This window comes from Scatophagus argus, chromosome 3, assembly GCF_020382885.2.
Source record: "Scatophagus argus isolate fScaArg1 chromosome 3, fScaArg1.pri, whole genome shotgun sequence".
In the NCBI taxonomy this organism is placed as follows: domain Eukaryota; kingdom Metazoa; phylum Chordata; class Actinopteri; family Scatophagidae; genus Scatophagus; species Scatophagus argus.
In genome coordinates, this window is record NC_058495.1 from 15,741,708 (window position 1) to 15,760,524 (window position 18,817).

General features: G+C 39.9%; 3 protein-coding genes across 6 annotated transcripts; all 3 read right to left on the reverse strand.

Moving 5' to 3' along the window:
* Positions 1 to 1,018: 1,018 nt before the first annotated feature.
* si:ch211-159e12.5 lies at positions 1,019 to 7,024 on the reverse strand. The gene is made up of 3 exons (XM_046384098.1): positions 6,872 to 7,024; positions 6,653 to 6,756; positions 1,019 to 6,246 (listed from the first exon to the last, which is right to left on the reverse strand). The coding sequence occupies exons 2-3, from the start codon at positions 6,733 to 6,735 to the stop codon at positions 1,728 to 1,730; spliced, it is 4,602 nt and encodes a 1,533-aa protein (XP_046240054.1). The 5' UTR covers positions 6,736 to 6,756; positions 6,872 to 7,024; the 3' UTR covers positions 1,019 to 1,727.
* Positions 7,025 to 8,564: 1,540 nt separating this feature from the next.
* On the reverse strand, positions 8,565 to 11,827 carry LOC124056571 (EEF1A lysine methyltransferase 3-like). Its single transcript, XM_046384142.1, has 3 exons — positions 10,813 to 11,827; positions 10,595 to 10,706; positions 8,565 to 10,223 (listed from the first exon to the last, which is right to left on the reverse strand). The coding sequence occupies exons 1-3, from the start codon at positions 10,972 to 10,974 to the stop codon at positions 9,826 to 9,828; spliced, it is 672 nt and encodes a 223-aa protein (XP_046240098.1). The 5' UTR covers positions 10,975 to 11,827; the 3' UTR covers positions 8,565 to 9,825.
* Positions 11,828 to 12,104: 277 nt separating this feature from the next.
* On the reverse strand, positions 12,105 to 18,748 carry stx16 (syntaxin 16). Of its 4 annotated transcripts, none has more exons than XM_046384137.1 (9): positions 18,330 to 18,748; positions 16,625 to 16,636; positions 16,389 to 16,496; positions 16,078 to 16,218; positions 15,681 to 15,843; positions 15,433 to 15,521; positions 14,526 to 14,669; positions 14,104 to 14,184; positions 12,105 to 13,625 (listed from the first exon to the last, which is right to left on the reverse strand). In XM_046384137.1, exons 1-9 carry the CDS (start codon positions 18,408 to 18,410, stop codon positions 13,524 to 13,526), a joined length of 921 nt encoding a protein of 306 aa, XP_046240093.1. In that variant the 5' UTR covers positions 18,411 to 18,748; the 3' UTR covers positions 12,105 to 13,523. The 4 variants fall into 4 exon arrangements, with proteins under 4 accessions (XP_046240093.1, XP_046240091.1, XP_046240094.1 ...); XM_046384135.1 differs by having other exon boundaries at positions 18,285 to 18,748; XM_046384138.1 differs by lacking the exon at positions 16,625 to 16,636.
* Between the last annotated feature and the right edge of the window lie 69 nt (positions 18,749 to 18,817).

The following is an 18,817-nucleotide window of genomic DNA, read 5'->3' on the forward strand; positions in this document are numbered from 1 at the left end:
TCAGTACTGTTCTTGTTTTTTGGGTTAAATTTTCATTTAGGTAAAAAAGAAAAAAAAAACTGAAAAATTAGAGCCCACACTTCAAAGGTGCGTTATCTAAGTTCAGAAATTAAGATGATTTTAGATTCACAACCTTCAGAGACTGATTCCCTTTCATCACCTTACAACGGCTTGTACACTTTTTTGCTGTTAATTTACACTCATTGAGACAGTAATACATAAACTGTTGGAATCTGAAAAATATTGTTGTACCAAACAAGTATACAAATATAAAATAAATATAAGGTAGTTTGGTCAGTTGTGGCTTCGGCAGCAGCAAATCACACGTCCTCTTATCATTAAACACTACAGTAAAGCAGCTGCTGTCCCCTTGAATTCTAATAATTAAGAGTCATTTTTACTATTCAACATCAAGAGGAGAAAATTTTCCATTTTCTTCAGTCTTTTAAAACTGGACTCTAACGTAATCCCACTAGAGTGTGCTGTAGTCCACAGTCTGACTGTTGAGCCCAAAGTCCTCATGCTGTGCTGTCAATGAAAGAAAGATCAGGAGGTATTTTTGGTAATTTTTCAACTTGTAAATGAACAAACTTGTTGTCTCGTGTGAACATTCTCCTGATCTTTCCTTTTTATATAAAGTTTGTAAGTTTTCTCTGCATCTGTTTTGTCTTAAATCATTGGAAATATATTTGTACAAAATCAAACACGTTTACCTATTAATTTTTAAACCAGACGTTGCAGAGCCTCAATCATAAATCAGTTAAACCATGAACTGATGAGGATGTTTCGTTGTTTTATGACTTTTGATAAGCATACAAGTCCTGTACCGAGGTGATCTTGTTCAAGTTTTTATACCATGTGCATGTGTTTCCATTTTACAAAATACATATTTCAAAGAACCTTGTTGTTCTATAGATTGGTTAAAATTGCTTTGCCTCTTGTGCCCTTCACTTACAGCATTCAAATTATTACACAAAACCAGATTAATAATATTCATTGCAGATCAGTCACTGCAGTGTTTTGTTTTGTTTTTTTGGACAGATTTCACTGATAGAACACTTTCAGTAGCTGATCTGTTATTATATATATATTTACAATAGGGGACTGCAGACAGAAGTGAAGATACTGAAATCTAGGTAGGAAGTAGCTGTTCTGGATCTTTCAGTTTTTATTTTTCTGAGCATTTTAATTGAATCTTATTGAACATGTTGGCATAAATGTTGACATTTATAGTGCATTCTTGACCTTGGAAACAGCAGCTAACAAAACACACTCACCACAAGACTAGATGTCAATAAAGGATACAGTATGAACTTTCCACAGCATTTTTTTTAATGCACTCCTTTTTATTTACTTATAATACAGAAGAGTTACTTGATTTTTGCCTGTTCTTCAAGTAATCAAACCTTGTATATCCGCATTAATAATTTAAGAGCTATATATTACCTTAAACACTACTCTCTAGAAACAGCAGGCCAATAGAAAATAAAATCTGGAGAAAATGCATGATGAGCTGCTGTACAAGAATAGATTGGTCCAGTAAACAGAGCTGGTTTGGCTATTTTAGATTTCACCTAAGTCAAATTCCTACATTTCTATGACAACAGTAAATGCATTGCTACTTATCCATCCATAATAAATGCTCTAAAATTACATTTAACCAAATGTTATTGAGGAAAGGATGATGATAATGATAGATGTTTAATTAAACTGTTTATTCAGTTATTTTATACTGACTCGCTTTCAGTCCCCCCTTCGTCTGAGACCACAACCTCTGGGGGCATGAAAACCTCCTCTTCTCTGTCTTCTGTTTGCTTTGTCTCTGTTATTTCCACTGCTTCATTTCTTGTATTCACTACCTTAAGTGGACATTCCTCACTCTGAATGGACTCATTTGGGACACATTCATCACCATCATCTTCCTCAGCTACAGTCTCATCTTTTAGTTCACCAGAGCAGCATTGCTCTCCCTCTTCATACGCTGTCTTACTTTCTGTCCCGGCATCGGGTGGCATTTCCTCGACGCTGTCCTCATCAGCTACAATAACAGTGTCCTCAGAGCCGTGGCTGCTGGTGCTGCTGCAGGACAGCGTGTCTTCTTCAGCATGTCCACTTGGCTTTTCGTGATGTGGATCCTGCTGGATTTTTCCCACCTCTATAACATTACCACTCCCTTCTGTTGAAACCTCCTGTTGCCCTGCTTCATCATAGACTATCTCCTCAAAATCCTCTACTACATCTGGGCAACCCAAGTCCTCCCCTGCACTCACTGGATCCCACAGCTCACTCACTTCCTCCTCCTCATTCTCAGAGTCAGGCGCCGTGTGTTTCCTAATCCGATTTACAGCATCCCACAGAGACTTTGGATAAAGAGGTTCTTCTTTGAGGGATAAGTCCGGGGAAACCCTACCACTTCCTTTTTGCGGCAAAGGAGTTGAAGAGCTAGGAAGCAAGACTGCAGGTGATTCAGAGGAAGATGACGATGAGAACTTAATGGATTCCTCACAAGAGTCCAGATGAAGAGGAGTGGGCACAGTTTCTGAAGTGGCAGCAGCAGGTGCAGCATCAGCAACAGGATCTGGAGCTGAGGGACAGACTGAGTCCGTCTCCAAAAGAGAAACAAACTCTTTGTCTGGTGTGTGGGATTCATGTGGTGGAGAAGGAAGCTCAAAAAGTGTGAGTATACTCAAATGGGATTGTGGCGCCTCAAAGTCTGAGTCTGAAGGTGAGGGAGGCAAAGAGATAGAGGGTTTAGTTAGTGGTTCAGTGTCTTGCAAAATCTCTGTCAGAGAGAGAGATCCTGTAGCATTTTCTGTGGATGTTGCCTGTTCCAAAAGACCCGAAGGGTCCTCATTGGCTTCTTTTTGTGATTGCTCTTCAGTCATGCATGCTTCTTTTATGCAGGAGGCATCCTCATCTTGGCCATTATCAAACTGTTGCAGCAAAATGTTGACCTCTGTTTGACTTTGACTTTCTGTCATGTTTTCTTGGGATTGTGTCTGTTCAAAAATACCTGTAGGATTCTCACTGGCTTCTCTTGGTAGTTGTTCTTTAGTCACATAACTTTCAAAATGTTGCTGCATACTGTTAACCTCTAAGGCATGTTCTTTGGATATTTCAGGTGTCTGCTTTTGATCTGTAGGATCCTCCTTTGCTTCTTCTGGTTGCTGCTCTTCAGTCATATAACTTTCTTTTATACAAACAACATCCTCCGCTTGGACGCATTCAAGTTGTTGCTGCACAGTGTTGACCTCTGTGGCATTTTCTTGGGACATTTTAAGTGTCTGTTCCATAATATGATCTGTGGTATCCTTATTGGTCTCTTCACTCTTGGTCATGCAAGCGGCATTGTCTTGTAATTTGCTATCAAACTGCCCTGTCATATCTCTGTCAGGGGACTCAAGGGAGTCACTGATCTCATTGTTTATTAGCTGTGATGTTTCACCCTCTTCATCTTGGTCCTCAATATTGGGCCCTGTTTCTGCAGTTTGATCAGTTAAATCAAGATGAGAAGGGCTTGGGGAAAAGTCAGCTGATCCAAGGGGAAGGTTTTCTGTGTAATTTAGGGTGTTTAACTCAGAATCGGGGCCTTCCGCTGTGTTTAATTCAGAGATATTCAAGGGAGATGCAAGATCAGAGGAGGAGAACATGAGAGTAAGAGCAGGGTTGGATGCTTCACGGTCTAGAGAGGGTGAAAGCAAAAAAGAGTTAGAGAGATTGGATATTGAGGTTGGATATTTAGAGACATTATTTTCAACAAGGGGATTTTCTTTCTGACTCCATTCAGTTGTACCATCTTCACTATTAGATTTAAGATTAAGATCCCCAGTCATTTCAGTTTCGGGCAAAGCTTCGAAGTCTGTGTCGAGTTGTGAGTCAGTCTCAGTAGTGGACACCTGGTCCTGAGATCCTGGAAAATCCTCTCCATTTTCATTTGTCACCTGATCTTTGGCATCAAGAGTCTCTTGCAAAAGCACAACATCCTCAGTTTGGTCAACCTCTGCCTGAATCTGTAACTGTTCCTCCTCTGTCGTGTCCTCTGAGATTTCTTTAGCTCCATCATCAGTGTCTTTCTCTGTAACTGGAAAAAGTTCAGCATCCTGGTATTCCACATGTGAGTCAAGAAGTGACATTGCATCTTCAGGTTGCTGCTCAGTGATACGGTCATGTAGAGGGATTCCTAGGATTCTTTCAGCACGCTCCTCCAAGGTTTCCCTTTCAGAAACTGAAGGTGGGGACATGCAGGGGAAAGGGATTTCACTTTCTCCCCCAGGTGCCTTGTCCTCTATTAGATCTGACTCTAATTCAGTCTCTGGCTTTTCATTAATTTGCAAGGGGTCTGTTTCTGCATTTTGGTCAGTCGTCACATCCTGACTCAGCTGACCGTTTGATTGGATGCATTCAGGAGAGACGGGCGATTCAGCATTAAGTGGACTGTTTTCAGTGTGTGGTGTGGAGTCTAAATAGTGGACATGTTCTTTTCTGGGTGATGGAATCAGCTCCATTTTAACGACAACACAGGTTGTGTCAATAACCAGTAGACCCTTACTGTCTTCAGATTCTGTATCTTTCTTGGTGTCCAGTGTCCTTACTTCAATGTCAGTTGGATGAACTTGAGGAGAGACATCTTCGTCGTGCAGAACATCTGATTCTCCTTCTTCACTGTTAGCTTTCAAATATGTGGATGAACTCTCGGTTTCAGCCTTGCTTGTGAAACTAGGCTCCCTCCACAAAGGATATTTGACTGACGCAGTCTGCACTGAATGAGCAACTTCTTTGCCAAATGTAGAATCAGCATCATTTGTACTTGTTTTTTGTGGAGAAACATTTGTATCTGCTTTGTCTGATAAATTAACCTTAAGCATCTCACTTTCTACACAGGGTGGTGTCTCCTTCTGTTGGCCTTTGAGATTTCCTGCATCAGATGCATTTGGCTGCTGTGTGAGTGCTGGTGCTTTGAAGTCCACCTCATCTGCAAGTTTGTGTGCTTGATTAAGGTCACCACTGTCCTCTTTGTATTCTTTGTCTTGAATGTTTGCTTGCGAGGTACAAAGTGGCAAAGATGGAGTTTCTGTGGTGCCTGCATTTCGAGACACCAAGCAGAATATGGTCATCCCTCCTGTCTTCTTGTTTAATCTGAACTTCCTCCCCTCAATGACTTTTGAGGTTGGTTCCTCATTTATCATTTTATTCTGAACTGCTTGTGGCATTTGTGGCTTTTGCAGAGATAACATACCCTCATGTTGTATGTGTGGTTTTTGTATACTAACAGGACTGTTTGCATCTGTTTCCTGCCTTTGGTGCTTTAGTCCTTCAAACTCTGGTATATATTGATTCGCATCAGGTTTTGTAAAATCCTCTCTCTCTCCTTTTCTGTAATCCTGCAGCTCTACAGAGACATCCTGCTCTCTGAGTCTGGGCTGTGACCAGCATATTTGTCTCTTACCATCAAGCTCCCAACTGGTGTCACTCTGGTGTAATACAGGTGAACTTTTATGTGGGGTGTTATAGGGAGGAGGAGCAATATAGCCAGGAGGTTGGCTGAACATCCTTCTTTGGTAGCCAGTCTTTTCTTTCACATCCAACACGTGGCTTGCATCACTGGAAGGAGTTTGTGGTGGATAATAGGTCGAAGCTTGCTGTCTGCCCCCTCTATCCCACATTCCCGATTCTCTGATGTTTGCAGATTGTATAACTCGTTGCAGCGCTGCCACCCGAGGATCTGTCCCAGCCCTGCTGTCCCTCTCTGGAGCCCTGCTGTTCTCCAACAGCCCCTGAGAGGCACCTCTCAACTCTGCCTCTATACGTCTCCTCCTTGGAAGTGAATGGCTGTATCGAGCTGCCCAAGCCTCCAGCTCTCGATAGCTGCTGTCGTTCCTTTTGGTACAAACTTCCCTGCTGTAGCGGACGGGACTGCAGGGCTCCCACCTCCTTTGCCATCCCTCCCTTAGAAATCCTCTCTCATATTCCCTCGCCACCCGTTGAGCTGCTGTCCACTCTCTGTCTCTGGCTTCATACGGCTGATATTCTCCCAGGTCCTGGTGATGGTGACGGTGATGGTCTAGAACAAAAGGGAAGTGAGAGGAGGCAGGGCCGGTCAGCTCTTGGTTTGTCCAGTTAGAGTACTCCTGTGGAGCTCCTGCTGTTCTTGATCCTGGTACAGTCCAGTAACTGGACTCCCTGCTTTGATTCTGCTGCTCACCATAATACAGTGGATAATGGGTAGCCTGATGTTTGTCATGGTAGCTGTGGGAAAAAAATGTTGAAAAACGTATGATTAAATTCAGCAAAAGCTTCTTTCAGAATTTTTTTTTTTTTTTTTTAATTATGCTGTGTTTTAGAAAATCTTCCCATTGCTTTTTGTCACATTGATTTGGCCTTTAGCATCATTTTCCTACATCAGTAATGCTAAAAACTGTATTTTGTGATCATAACGGCAATGCAGAGCAGTAATCTATAGCTGTCAGGACTGTTTTGTGGCACAAATTCAGCGTTGAAGTTGGTTTAGTGGTACACAGTCTGCAGAGATGCAGCAAATATGACAATATACAAGTCAGTTGTGACGTTTGACATACAAATCTAGAAAAATGGCAACAAACTCTATCATCCAAAGTTTATAATATGGCATTAGAAAAAGTAACACTGAGCTCACTTATGTGTACAGTTTCTCCCAGGAACTGTACCAAATTTGGAGTACAAAGGTGACTGCCCCTGATTCTCAGGCCAGAACTCCATCTTTTGGTCTGATACACAGATCTGAAACAATGCACAAAGATAAAAACATATTTTAAAACAGACTGAAAAGGTATGTTAATATTCATAAGGTGAACACAATATATAATTTACTGAATACATACAAGGCGTAGCCTACCTTTAATTGTTGTTTTCAGTTTATTGTCCTTGCTGTTCATGAGGTGAAATGAGCTCTAATGAAGTTCAGACAGGACAACTTGTTTTAAAAGGATGGTGGGTTTTAGTCCTCCTCCCACTCCACACACACACACACACACACACACACACACACACACACACACACACACACACACACACACTCCCCTGTCACTGTAAGCCCATCCTCCCCTTGTCCAGCCAACATGCCCAGTTCAAATACCACTGTGGAATTTTTTAATCAAATTTTTTGAAATACTATCTTTAGCTGCATGGTTGCTCCTTAAAAGTCATAAAAAATTAAGGCAATATGGTAGTCAATATAAAACTAAGGGAAAGTTAGCTTAGATGGAGACACAGTGAAATACAAAAATGCACATAAAAACAACTCTCATGTGGTTGCCACTACAAGCAATCACTGTCCACACAGCTGCACACTTAACTCATAAAAACTAATTTAAGATTTAAAGATTTAAGTGGATAATACTTCTAGTTGGATGTTCAAGTGTAATCTCATGTGGCCACATTGCCGCTTCGCAGCAACACGCATTTTTCATAACTTTGGCCAAATAGTCATGAATAAGAACAAAAGCAGTTATCTGCACTTTGCATGACACTCGCGTGGGAGGCGCTCGGCGTGATGGAGAGCAGACTCTGCATGGAGATAGGGATCTGTTGTTTTGTCGGCTGAATTGTAGCAGAGGGAGAGACGGGCAGCGGATGGGTTGTCTCCCTTTCTTTGAAACTCTCCAGCGTAACAAACAGGCTTTCCTTCTCTGAACAGAAAGTCTGTACATCAGCAAAGAGCAGCAGGGAGGGGATGAAGTGCGCACAGACAGTCGGCTGCAGGGAGGACAATCTGTTGATGTTGACAGAATAGTTGGGGATCGGATGAACTTTGTTTTGGGTTTTATATATCTCAATTAAAACAACATTGCATTGGATAACAGCATATACATAAAAAATGTAGGTGTTTCCGTATACAGTTTAGTCCTGTTTTATTATTATTGGAAGCATTTCAGGAGGGAGCAGGATCCATGTTAGAAAACAACGTAACAATAAAAAAGGGTAAGACTCCGATTATATGAAATATGATAAAAACCCAAGATGATGTATTTGCATCACATCACATTACATTTAGATTTTGATATAATGGTCCAGTTTTCTAATTTAAGTGAAGTGAAGACATACAAGTGAATAGTAATCACAGCGACAGTGTGAGACCACAAGTATGCATCATTACTGAGAAAATTAATCAGTTAGTTGCAAGTTAGTTGCAAAGTTTTGGACCCGAGTCGATGATAAAGATATTTTGTGAGAGAAAGACTCAATTGCCAAGAGTTTAGAGAGGGATGCACGTAAAAAGTTTTTCACCATAACCTTTCATATATAAACATGCAATAATATAAAAAAAATGACTTGGTGTTAATTATCTTGTTTAACACTCAATTAATCTGCTTCATCGGGACTGTGTGGGTGTTGTTTGAACAGGTTTGAAGGACAGGAGCCTGGCAACATAATCAAAAACATCCAAAGATGTTATCACACCAGGATTCAAATGAAGCTGAACTGTGATTTGTGCATACCGTATGTGATGTCACCTTTTACCGACTGAACCTCACCCACTTAGTCAGACAACCACAGCACACAAAAACATACATGCCAAAAAGAAGAAAACTGTTCTGAAAAGTTTTTATTCATATAGGACCCACCAAAACATACTGAGAAAACTGATTTCAGGGCATTTAAAGCAACAATTTGTTTTCAGTCTAATCTGAAGATAATGCAGCTTAGACATCTTTGCAACATGCTCAACACCCTCACGGAAACCAAACAGGGATGTCCGAGCATGTACGAGCAGGTTGCTGTGTCGTCTGTACTGATAAAATGAACGTGATGAGACACTTGAGAGGTTTAACTGATAGGACAAACAGAGATGGGGAAAAGAGATTAGAGATTTTAACTTCAGAGGCAAGGAGGAAGTTGCCTTAGAAATGCACTGATAGCACAGTGAAGCTCTTCTCAGAAACTATGTGCAATGACGGTGACAAAATGGACTCAAAAAGAAAGAGCCTGAATCCTCCAGTTAGGTGACTATAATCCCAGTCAAGGCTGAGAACAAGTCACTCTGGACTGCTGAGCCACATTCAAATTTAATTGACAAAATAATGCTGTTTTATCTAAAGAATCAAAGTCAACGATATTTAGACTCCAGTTAAAAATAACAAAGAAATATGTAACATATACCCAATCAGTTCCATTAAAAGTCTTGTGAAGGATATTTTTCCAGTGGCAAACACATGCTGTAATGCTCTAAAAAAATATTAGGAGGAAAAAAAAACACATCTACAATCCATACAAAATCACACTCTTCACACTAGTGTCAAATCATCAGAATACTTAATTGAGAACAAATGACATTGTATTTTCCCACTTGTACTAACATGAAAACAATCTCATTTGTAAAATACTACTTAAGAGGAAATGAAAGTACCACCTTATTTGAACAAACCAATGGTCAGCCAGTTAAACAGGAAGTAGTTATTGAACAAGGTTCCACAGTGTGGTTCAACTCAAAACACCCACTCTGACCTGATAACAAAGCTAGAGAAAGCATTAATGCCTTTGGACTCAATTGATTTACTGAAACATTTGTCCACGCAGTAAAAACCCACTGAGAGGAAGCAGTAGTTGCGTTGTAAATGGGACCGTAAAACACGTTCAGCTTCAAGTTCAGACACTTGATGAAAGGATGACATCAACACTGGATTATCCAAAAAAAAAAACAAAACAAAAACAGCTGTTACACTTTGCATGATGCTTTGACTTTTTTTTTTAATTCTCTTTTGAAAAAGGCACCTGAGAGACCTGAGTCGACGCTGGTCTCAGTACGGTCACTAATCCATATCCCAGGTCTGTAGCAGGCTCTTCCTGCTGTCACTGGTCTCTCCTTAGAGATGCCCTGTATATATTAATGTTTTGTTTGTCATCACGGTTCACCAGCTCCACACTAAATGTGCTTGGTAGACATGCCTCATAGAAACCCAGAGTCCCGTGCTCTTTCCGCATTTTGGACGAGAGGTACACCATAGCTCCGTTCTTACACAAATGAGCTAGTGTCTCCAGGAGCAGAGGATATGTCTCTGGGAGGTAAATTATATCTGCACAAAGCACCAGATCCCAGTCAGTATGGAAGTTCACATGATCCTCACCCCAGGATAAAGGTAGGACGATGGGAGGAGTGGTGGGCCAACCACTGGATGGCATGTTAGCAGAGACGTTGTCCTGAAGATGTGGGAGGGCCAACGGAAGATCTGTGAGAGTCACGACTGCACCTGAAAATATTCCAATATGTGGTCCATCAAACTCTAAACTCAAGATACTTTATACACTGCAAGAATATCTGACAGATCCACCACAAAGAACACGTGTATCCAGGCATTTAAAATGATCTCAAGTTATTTTGACAATGCTCTGCTGTGGCTGCTGCAGCGCCTCTGGTGGAGGCAACGGTGAACTGCATCACATGGAATATTGGAAATGTGGTTGAAGAGTTAACGGGCTTACCCAAAGGACAAGCACAGCACAGCTTCAGAGCATAACTTTTCAAGTACATATAAAGTTACAACCTGCCAGTAAAGTTTAGGATGAGAGGATTAGAATTTATTCCCGAGTCCAGACAAAATTAACGAGAGCGACAACATACCAAGGCGTGCTGCCAAAATACCGACCACACCAGTTCCTGCTCCCAGCTCTATGATGCGCTTCCCTCTCAGCTCCACCGACTGCTCCTCGAAGTAACAACATAGGTGTAACGCCTGAGTGCACACACACACAAATATCCACCCTTATCGCGAGACAAAACTCACACTAACTCGGCAGGTATGTTATCACAACGTCTAAATAAAACAATCTGGCTCTTACAGCTTCCCAGACCGGGGCGGCCACACCGAGGTTGGCACCGAACACCTGTCTTATCTTCAACTCTTGCCCGACTAAATTGTAAACGGTATCTTGAGAAAATGTTTCCGCAAACAGGCAGTCGTCGACAGGGAAGGGGTCGTCTTCAACCCCTGCACAAATCATACTTGGTTAATTTAAATTGTATTCACTTGAAATAAAGTCAGCAACGTTAAAGAGCACGAGCAGCGGGGCACCAGTTCTTTTGGGTGGTCGCCTTCCAGGTCATTGTAGCGCTAGCATTAGCTAAATAATGGTAGCTTAAACCAGATGGCTGAAGACAGGGCGTTAAGCTACACGAGGAGGTGTGAGAGGTCACGAGAGGATAGAAAATGAGAAAAGTTAATTATCCACTTCACGCCACCTTTTTTTATGCTGTTTTTAAATTAACGGGCTACCCGTTAGATTCACTAGCTAGCTTCGGCTTTGTAATTTTGGTCTGCACTTTCAGTCAGGGAGCTGTGAATTACAAACGTTACTGCCCATACATTTTAATCAAAATATGTTACAATTCTAGTAACTGAGTGTGTTACAGCCATTTCCGTTATTGCGAGTGCAGTGCTATACAAAGCTCTTAATTTGAAATGTAAACAAACAGTCCACTTTGTTTCCGGGTTAGACTATAAAACAATATGCCAACTTGCCTTTGGGCGTCCTATGTTGCTGATGTTATTTGACGGATAAATCTACATATGATCCACCTTTTAAATTTGTAAACCTGAAATGTAGGTGTTGCAATATTATTACTTTTGACTGCAGGTATCAACAGAGCAAGAATAACATCCCCCACAATTTTGCCTCAACAAATATTAGCTCATCACCGTCTTATTTTCATAGCCAGCATTTCCAGCTAGTCAGACATCTGCTCTCGGAACAATGCATAATCTCACATTTTTCTCATTGATGAGTAGGTGAGCTGACAATAATTTTCATGGTGAATCTGCCAATTGTTTTCACAACTAATCATTTTACTGGATAAAACTATATGCCAATCCCAAGAATCCAAGAGGATGTCCTCAAATTGCTCATTTTCTTCAAACCAACTATTGAAAACCAAATATTTAATGCTGAATTATATAAGAACAGAGAAAAGCAGGAGAAACCATGAAATATTGAGCACTTTTGCTTGAAAAGTGACTGACATGATTAACAAGTTATTAATGTAGTTGATGTCATTTATAGTCGGTTAAATCAATGTATGTATGCATTGCTGTATTTATGCATCAACTGCCACACTCAAAACACACAAAAGGCCATCATGTTCCAGGTTTATTAAAAAAAACAAAACAAGTTGCTGTCTCCTCACCTGTTGTTCGGAAAACAAGCCTTAAGCAGAGTACCACTAGGACATAACCAGTTTTCACACACAACTTCACATCGATGACAAAATGACTTTAACAGGTGCATAAAGTGTAGAGACGAGTACATTTACGTCAAATAAAGCTCTTCATAATTTCAGTTTATCAGTCTTTATAGAACACAAGCAGATGTAAAGAATTTCCAACGGAGCCAATTAAAATGTATTGTGTCCAATCTGAATATTAAAAAAAAAAAAAATTAAAATAAAAAAAATCTAAATGCTGTCTTCATGTGTGTGCGTGTGTTGGACTACATCACAGTTTTCTCAGTGGAAAGGACAGTAATTGGTGAGTTTAGAATATACATTAATTCTGCGACAGAAAAACTCAAAACCTCCTGATTATTTGAGGTTAATAAAAATAAATAATTCTTTTCATCATATAGACGACAGTAGTATTACATCCATGACACGACCACCCTCCCCCCCCTCAGGCCTCAATATGTGCAAACTGCAAGAGTTTAGAAAAGGTAGCACTTTATGCAAGGACCATGAAAAACAAAAACAAGTGTTTTAAAATTAGCACTTCCTGGAAAGTGCAGCAGGTGTGACACAGGCATGATTTTAAAATTACCTGGAAGAAGCTCATGGTTGTCTCCACATTCCTCAAGCAAACCGTGGAGTAAGACAAGCTTATAACTATTCACCTTGGGGGTAAAGTAATTAAAAAAAACAAACAAACAAACAAAAAAAACATGTGGTCCTTAAACCAAAAGAATATATATAACTGGTACTGAGTGACTATTCTAATCATATCTGATACCGTCCTAATAACAACACTTTTTTTTTTTTAGGTTTTCAAGGTAAAATACTGAGCTGGGACATAAATGCAGTATTCTGGTGGAGATCTACTGCATATTTCTGTTTCACAAACGGTTGTTCTTGTCACATCTTGCTCACAGAAACAAATTGTTTACAATGATTCTTGACAGGAACGATGCAGTCGCACAACAGAAGATGCTCTGCTTCGGCATTTAAACATTGGTAGTCCGTTTTTGTACACCAAAATATGTTTTTTTTTTGTTAAGACGTGTCACCGTAGGTGGGTTTGCAAACATCTGTTACAGTAATTTCGGTACGAACCACTTGATAAAACAGCCACAGTCCAAACACATAACTGAATGTTTGTTTCATTAAAATCAATCACACAGCCCAAAGTGCACCTGTAAATAAAGGTGGAATTCTTCTTTTTTCTTCGTTTCCCGGTGGGTATGAAAGGCAGTCATCTTTGTTTTAAGTAGAACCGAGACAGAGTCCAAGTCCACATAGATGCACAACAAACACCCACACAGAAAACAAAAGCCAGATGAATGCAAAATTATAACTTTGTTCCAAAAAGAATGATAATTAGAACAACGACTATGACAAAGAGGATCAAAATGACCAGCATCTTTCTGTTTTTCTTCTGATACTGTTCTGCCTGCAAAGAAAGTGAAAAAAAAGGTCAAATATAAAGTAAGTATTTCACTTACTTTTAATTTAATCAACAAAGGTAAAACATTCAGTGTCTTAACATCAGGAAACAAAATGAGCTTAATGAGCAGAGACACAAAACAGCAGAGAGGGTGAGACCTCCACTTCGGTGGTATTCACGCAAAATCCAAACGTTTGTGCAGAGGTGTGGCCACAGTTATTTGTGCTTCAGCATGTAAAAGCTGTGAAACAATCGGAAACTTAAGTGTTATTTCTCGGATTAACAGCTTTGTTCTCCATTACGCTCTCTAGATCACTGAACCCCCGCTGCTCTCTCTGTGTCGGACCAACTTAGAACGACGTTTATAAAGTGACACCAGCAAATCCTGCATATTATGCCTTTAATTATTGGAAATCTGAAACCTAGCCGAAAAAAAAAAAGAAAAATCAAAAGATGTTTTCAGATTGGGGCATTTGGTGTTTACCTTTTGTAACTGTTTCAGTCCATCTTCTGTTTTCACACAAGCCTGCTCAACATTGAAGTCAATTCTGTCAAGCACGGTGCCCTTGAGGACAAAGAACAAGAAAACTTGTTAGAAGAGGAAAATCATTTTAGTTATATTCTTATAATAACAATAATAATTTGGTGCAGCACACTATCAAACAACTTTAAACCATTCAATCTATTTCAACATAAATAATTTACATTCAAGCTTTGAAAATCTGAGATGAATGCTTCACATCCTGACACTGTTGGAAGTCATTATGTTAACTCAGTGACCACTCGAACCTTCTGCACATGGAGGACAAGAACGACTGTCTTTGGTTCCTCAGTGACTGGACTCATGCCATAAGTGAAAGTCAATTATTTAATCGAGTGTGAGCTTATCAGGACGGCTTCAAATACCTGCTCCACCACCATTCCAGCCAAGTCCCGAAAAATCTCATTCAGATCTGAGATTGACTGCACTATTTGTCGGATCTCCCGCTCTCGTTCTTCAACCATAACTGTGTTCTGCTCCACCAGCATCAGCTGTTCGTCCGTGAAGCCCTGAATGAAGGAATGAATAAAAGGCGGTGATTTTACAGGAGCACAGTTATTACTACAAATGTAAGAACTTGAGCAGCCACAGCCTCAGCAGACACTTCCTGGATCAAATTTCAGGTCAGTTTTCATTTTGTATCAAAACATTAAAGACTCAGCACACTCATTGTGACTGTATTTGCACTACTTCCATTATTGTACATATGTTTGATTTTTATATTCCCCTAGAGTGTTATTTATCTTTATACTACTATGTTTTTCTCTTTGTTTTTTTTTTTTATTTAATTGCATGGCATTTAGTACTAAGGTGAGAGAGAAACAGTATGTTGATTCTCCTGTATGTCCTGCACATATCAGCAATAACATTTCAGCATGACAGAGATAAAAAGATGTACGTTTAGACGTTTAGGACTGATTTCTACAATGACAACTAAATAATAATAATAATTTTTGATTTAGTGCCAATGTCGCTGTCATTTCTGGTCTCACAAATAATCTGATTTGTCATTTATTTCCAATTTCACTGGTTTGTGACAGTAGAACTAAAAATCTTTTACTGTTTCACCAGACAAATACTTAATTTATCCAACTCCTGTCCTTTAATGGGATTAACAGTGAGAGTTCATCTTGAATTTTAATGGGTGTTTATTGTTCCCATTTCCTTTAGTATTTCTGCTTTGTATGCAGGATGCCTGAGCAAAACAAATGGTGGTTGAACTCTCAACAGGGTTTATATGAATGACTCAATGAATCTTAAAAAGTCACTCACCTTGTCATATACAGCTAAATCTTCATCCTCTTCCATTAGGGGTCCAGAATCAAAAAAGTGTTTTGACCTCTCTTCACGGTTCTTCATACCTGGAATATAAACACAGCTTAGATGGCAGAAACAAAATAGCTTGAGGGTCAAAGACATATGTTTGATATATAGCCTTGATAACGGTATAAACAAGTGAGAAGCAACAGTGAAGACTGAGAATTTAGAAAGACCAGTTGCAGCTTTACTGCAGTTTTTACGTTTTAGGTAGTTGGATTGCGTGTGCCTGAAACTGGTGGACAGCTCCTGCAGGCTCTGTGCCAGGGACGAGACCACATTTCTCAATAGCCTCTCTTCCTGCTCGGTGCAGTGGCCACAGCGAGACTGCAAACCCGTCACAGCTCGCTGGCATCGATGAAACATCTGCAATGAATACAAAACGAGTGAGCGAGCAGAAATGGACCCCGTTTTTCATTTGAAACTCGCCAACATGAATTATCAATTCTACATCGTGATCTCATGACTGTGTGCTCAAGTAGCAACATCTGTCAATTAAAAACGATTCAATATTTGCTAAAAATTGTGTTTCCAAAAGAAATTGTTTTTGAGGTGTTTACTTTCTTTTATCTCTATTACTCAACCAGTGAATTACTGTACCTGTGTGATCTCTTGCGTAGTGATTTCTATAGCATGCTCTTCCTCACTGCTGTCATCAAGTGTGGGACGATTCATATGCTTGTCATGAAGTAAAGCCAGTTCCTTCATCTTCTGCCGAATGCGGGTGATTTCATACTGGATCTGAAAGGCAATGTGTGACGGAAGCCACGTGACTCGTATTTGTACACAAGTTATGCAAGATCACAGGGTTCCAAACGCATGCATTTGGTTAAATTGGAATCATTTATTTGTATAAGTCAGCTTTTTACAGACAGGTCTCCATATTTCTGCTCCGATTCAAAGTGTTTTACCTCATCTACCCCTTCTATCCATTTGGGGGGCAGTTTCTTGGTGACTCCAATGGCTGCTTCAGGATCCAGACTGATTCCTGACACCAGGGCCATTCGATCATCAGCCAACTTATAAAAAAAAAAAAAAAATTATATAAAAACATATAATATAGTAATTCAGCATGTTTTTGATGTAGATGGTGTTGTAGCATTTTATGCATCTAAAGTAATTCTACCATGGAGAGAAGCAACAGTACCTCATCAAGCTCCTAATGTGATTGGCAGAGTGGTCCCATCCAATAGAGAACAAGGAAAAGGAGAGAAAGACAGATGTAGTAGAAAGTGAGCCCCAGAAAGTCAGCAGTTCATACCATAATCCACCCATTTATCATTCTGAAATCAGAATGATAAATATCGTACAGCACAGAAACGAACATGTTGTTTAAATCCGCCATTTCATTTAATCCACCTTTATCCTTAGTTTACGTGTGTACGTATGCAAAAACCTAGAGTGTGAATGAAAAATATATCATACTTATCCAAATATTAACTACACTTTAAACAAATCATTAAAAGTTTGAAAGAGGTTTAAGAGAGGTTAAACTGGTTGAGCATCAAGAAGTGAAGTTAAGTTAAAATGTGCAAAACGGTAATATTCTTCTGGCAAAGTCAGTTTTTTAAACCTGAGTGTACAGCAGCTTCAGTAGGCTGAATGCACATATTCTAACGTAAAACAAAGCAGTTCTATATGAATCATTGCCTTCTGGTCGGTGCAAATACACTTCAGCCTGTGGATATGTAATGTGTCACAACTGCACTACAGTAAAATGAAAATTAAGCAACATATCGCTGAAGGACAAAGTGACATTGCTGAATAAAATTTTTTTTTTTTTTCATTTTTCACTCTTCACACAGAATTTTACAACCAATTAATCTACCGGCATGTTCTCTGTGACACTCAGACACGTAAAACAACACTGTTTTACAACATATATGTATGAAGCCTGATACAAAGGACAACAGGACCAAACATACACTGAACAGACACAGTGCAAGACAATGTGAGATATCAGAATATAAACATAATTTTCTATTTAAATATCATTCATTTCAGCTATGTGACACACAACATGTGAAATAACTATCCACTACTGAGTTGAAAGCTATTGGGCAAAAAACACTAGTTATAATTTTTTTAAAAAATGGCAATGTTAACGGACATTGTAGGTGATGATATTTTCCAATCAGTATTTAGGATGATGATGTACACAGAAGTAAAGTTAAAAAACAGGATTCCTCAGGCCTGCGAGGTCTAATGATCCATGATAACTGCATAATTTACTGGTAGAGCTCCAGTGAAAAGGCAGGCGACTGGCAGTAATGAATGAGAGGCAGATCAGGCAGTCCATGAGCAGTTCAGCTGCATTATCGAGCACTCTTCACAAAATGTTCTCAGCTCTGGAGAGTTAATCACACCTGCTGGATTTCTATTTGACCTTATCATGCGGATTGGCCACGTGTGATCAACATAAACCAGAGTATCAATTTATTATGTACTGTACTAAGTACTATCTGGGCATTTCAAAAACACCATTTTATTTTACAAACTCATTTTTTATCTTACAGTGAGGAAGCGCAGACCACTATTTAGCATTTACTGTAGACAATTAGATATCAGGCAGCTAAAAAACAAATAAGCCTGCGCACTCTTCATCATCATCCTCCCCATCACCTCACGGAGTCATTTGAGTCTTAAGGTGAAATTATGGGGCTCAGAAATATAACCGGAGCCGTACAAAATCTTCTTTAGTAATGATCTACAACTAGTACTACACAGTTGTATCTAGCTAACACAACTCAGTGGCTGGCTATATGCAAACACACACGTAAAATGTCAAAACGATGCAGACCACTCACCGCAGCATTGCTACGTGTACTCAGACGGGGGTCGTATGTACTCACTTGCTCAGCCAATATCTGCCGGTTTTGGATTGCATTGTTCCGCATTAACAAGAAGGCATCGGTCAGACGCCTAGTGGCCATGACTGCCTTGTATGATATCTAAATTAACACTGGACAAAGTGCGGATCAGGTGATGATTCATTAAATAACGTCCACCGCTGACCCGCTGCTAACACACCGCTAGCTTTAGCTTTGGCTGCGATGGATGAAGAGGAAAAACTCGCGTTACTGTGCCGACAGTGGACAGTACAAGACCTTAATAATATTTATCTGTCAGGCATTTCTAACACTTATGTTAAAAAGGAGAACCATGACCGAGTGTTTCTTCTCCAATTTTGGATTTAACGCTAGATCAGTAACGTTATCCCTCCTTTGAGCAGCTACGGAAGTACAAGAACGTAAACATCTGCGTAGATTGATTCTTCTTCTACTACATTTCACTGCGGCTGTCAACTGTAACTGAGGCCCGCTACCGCCTCCTACCGCCA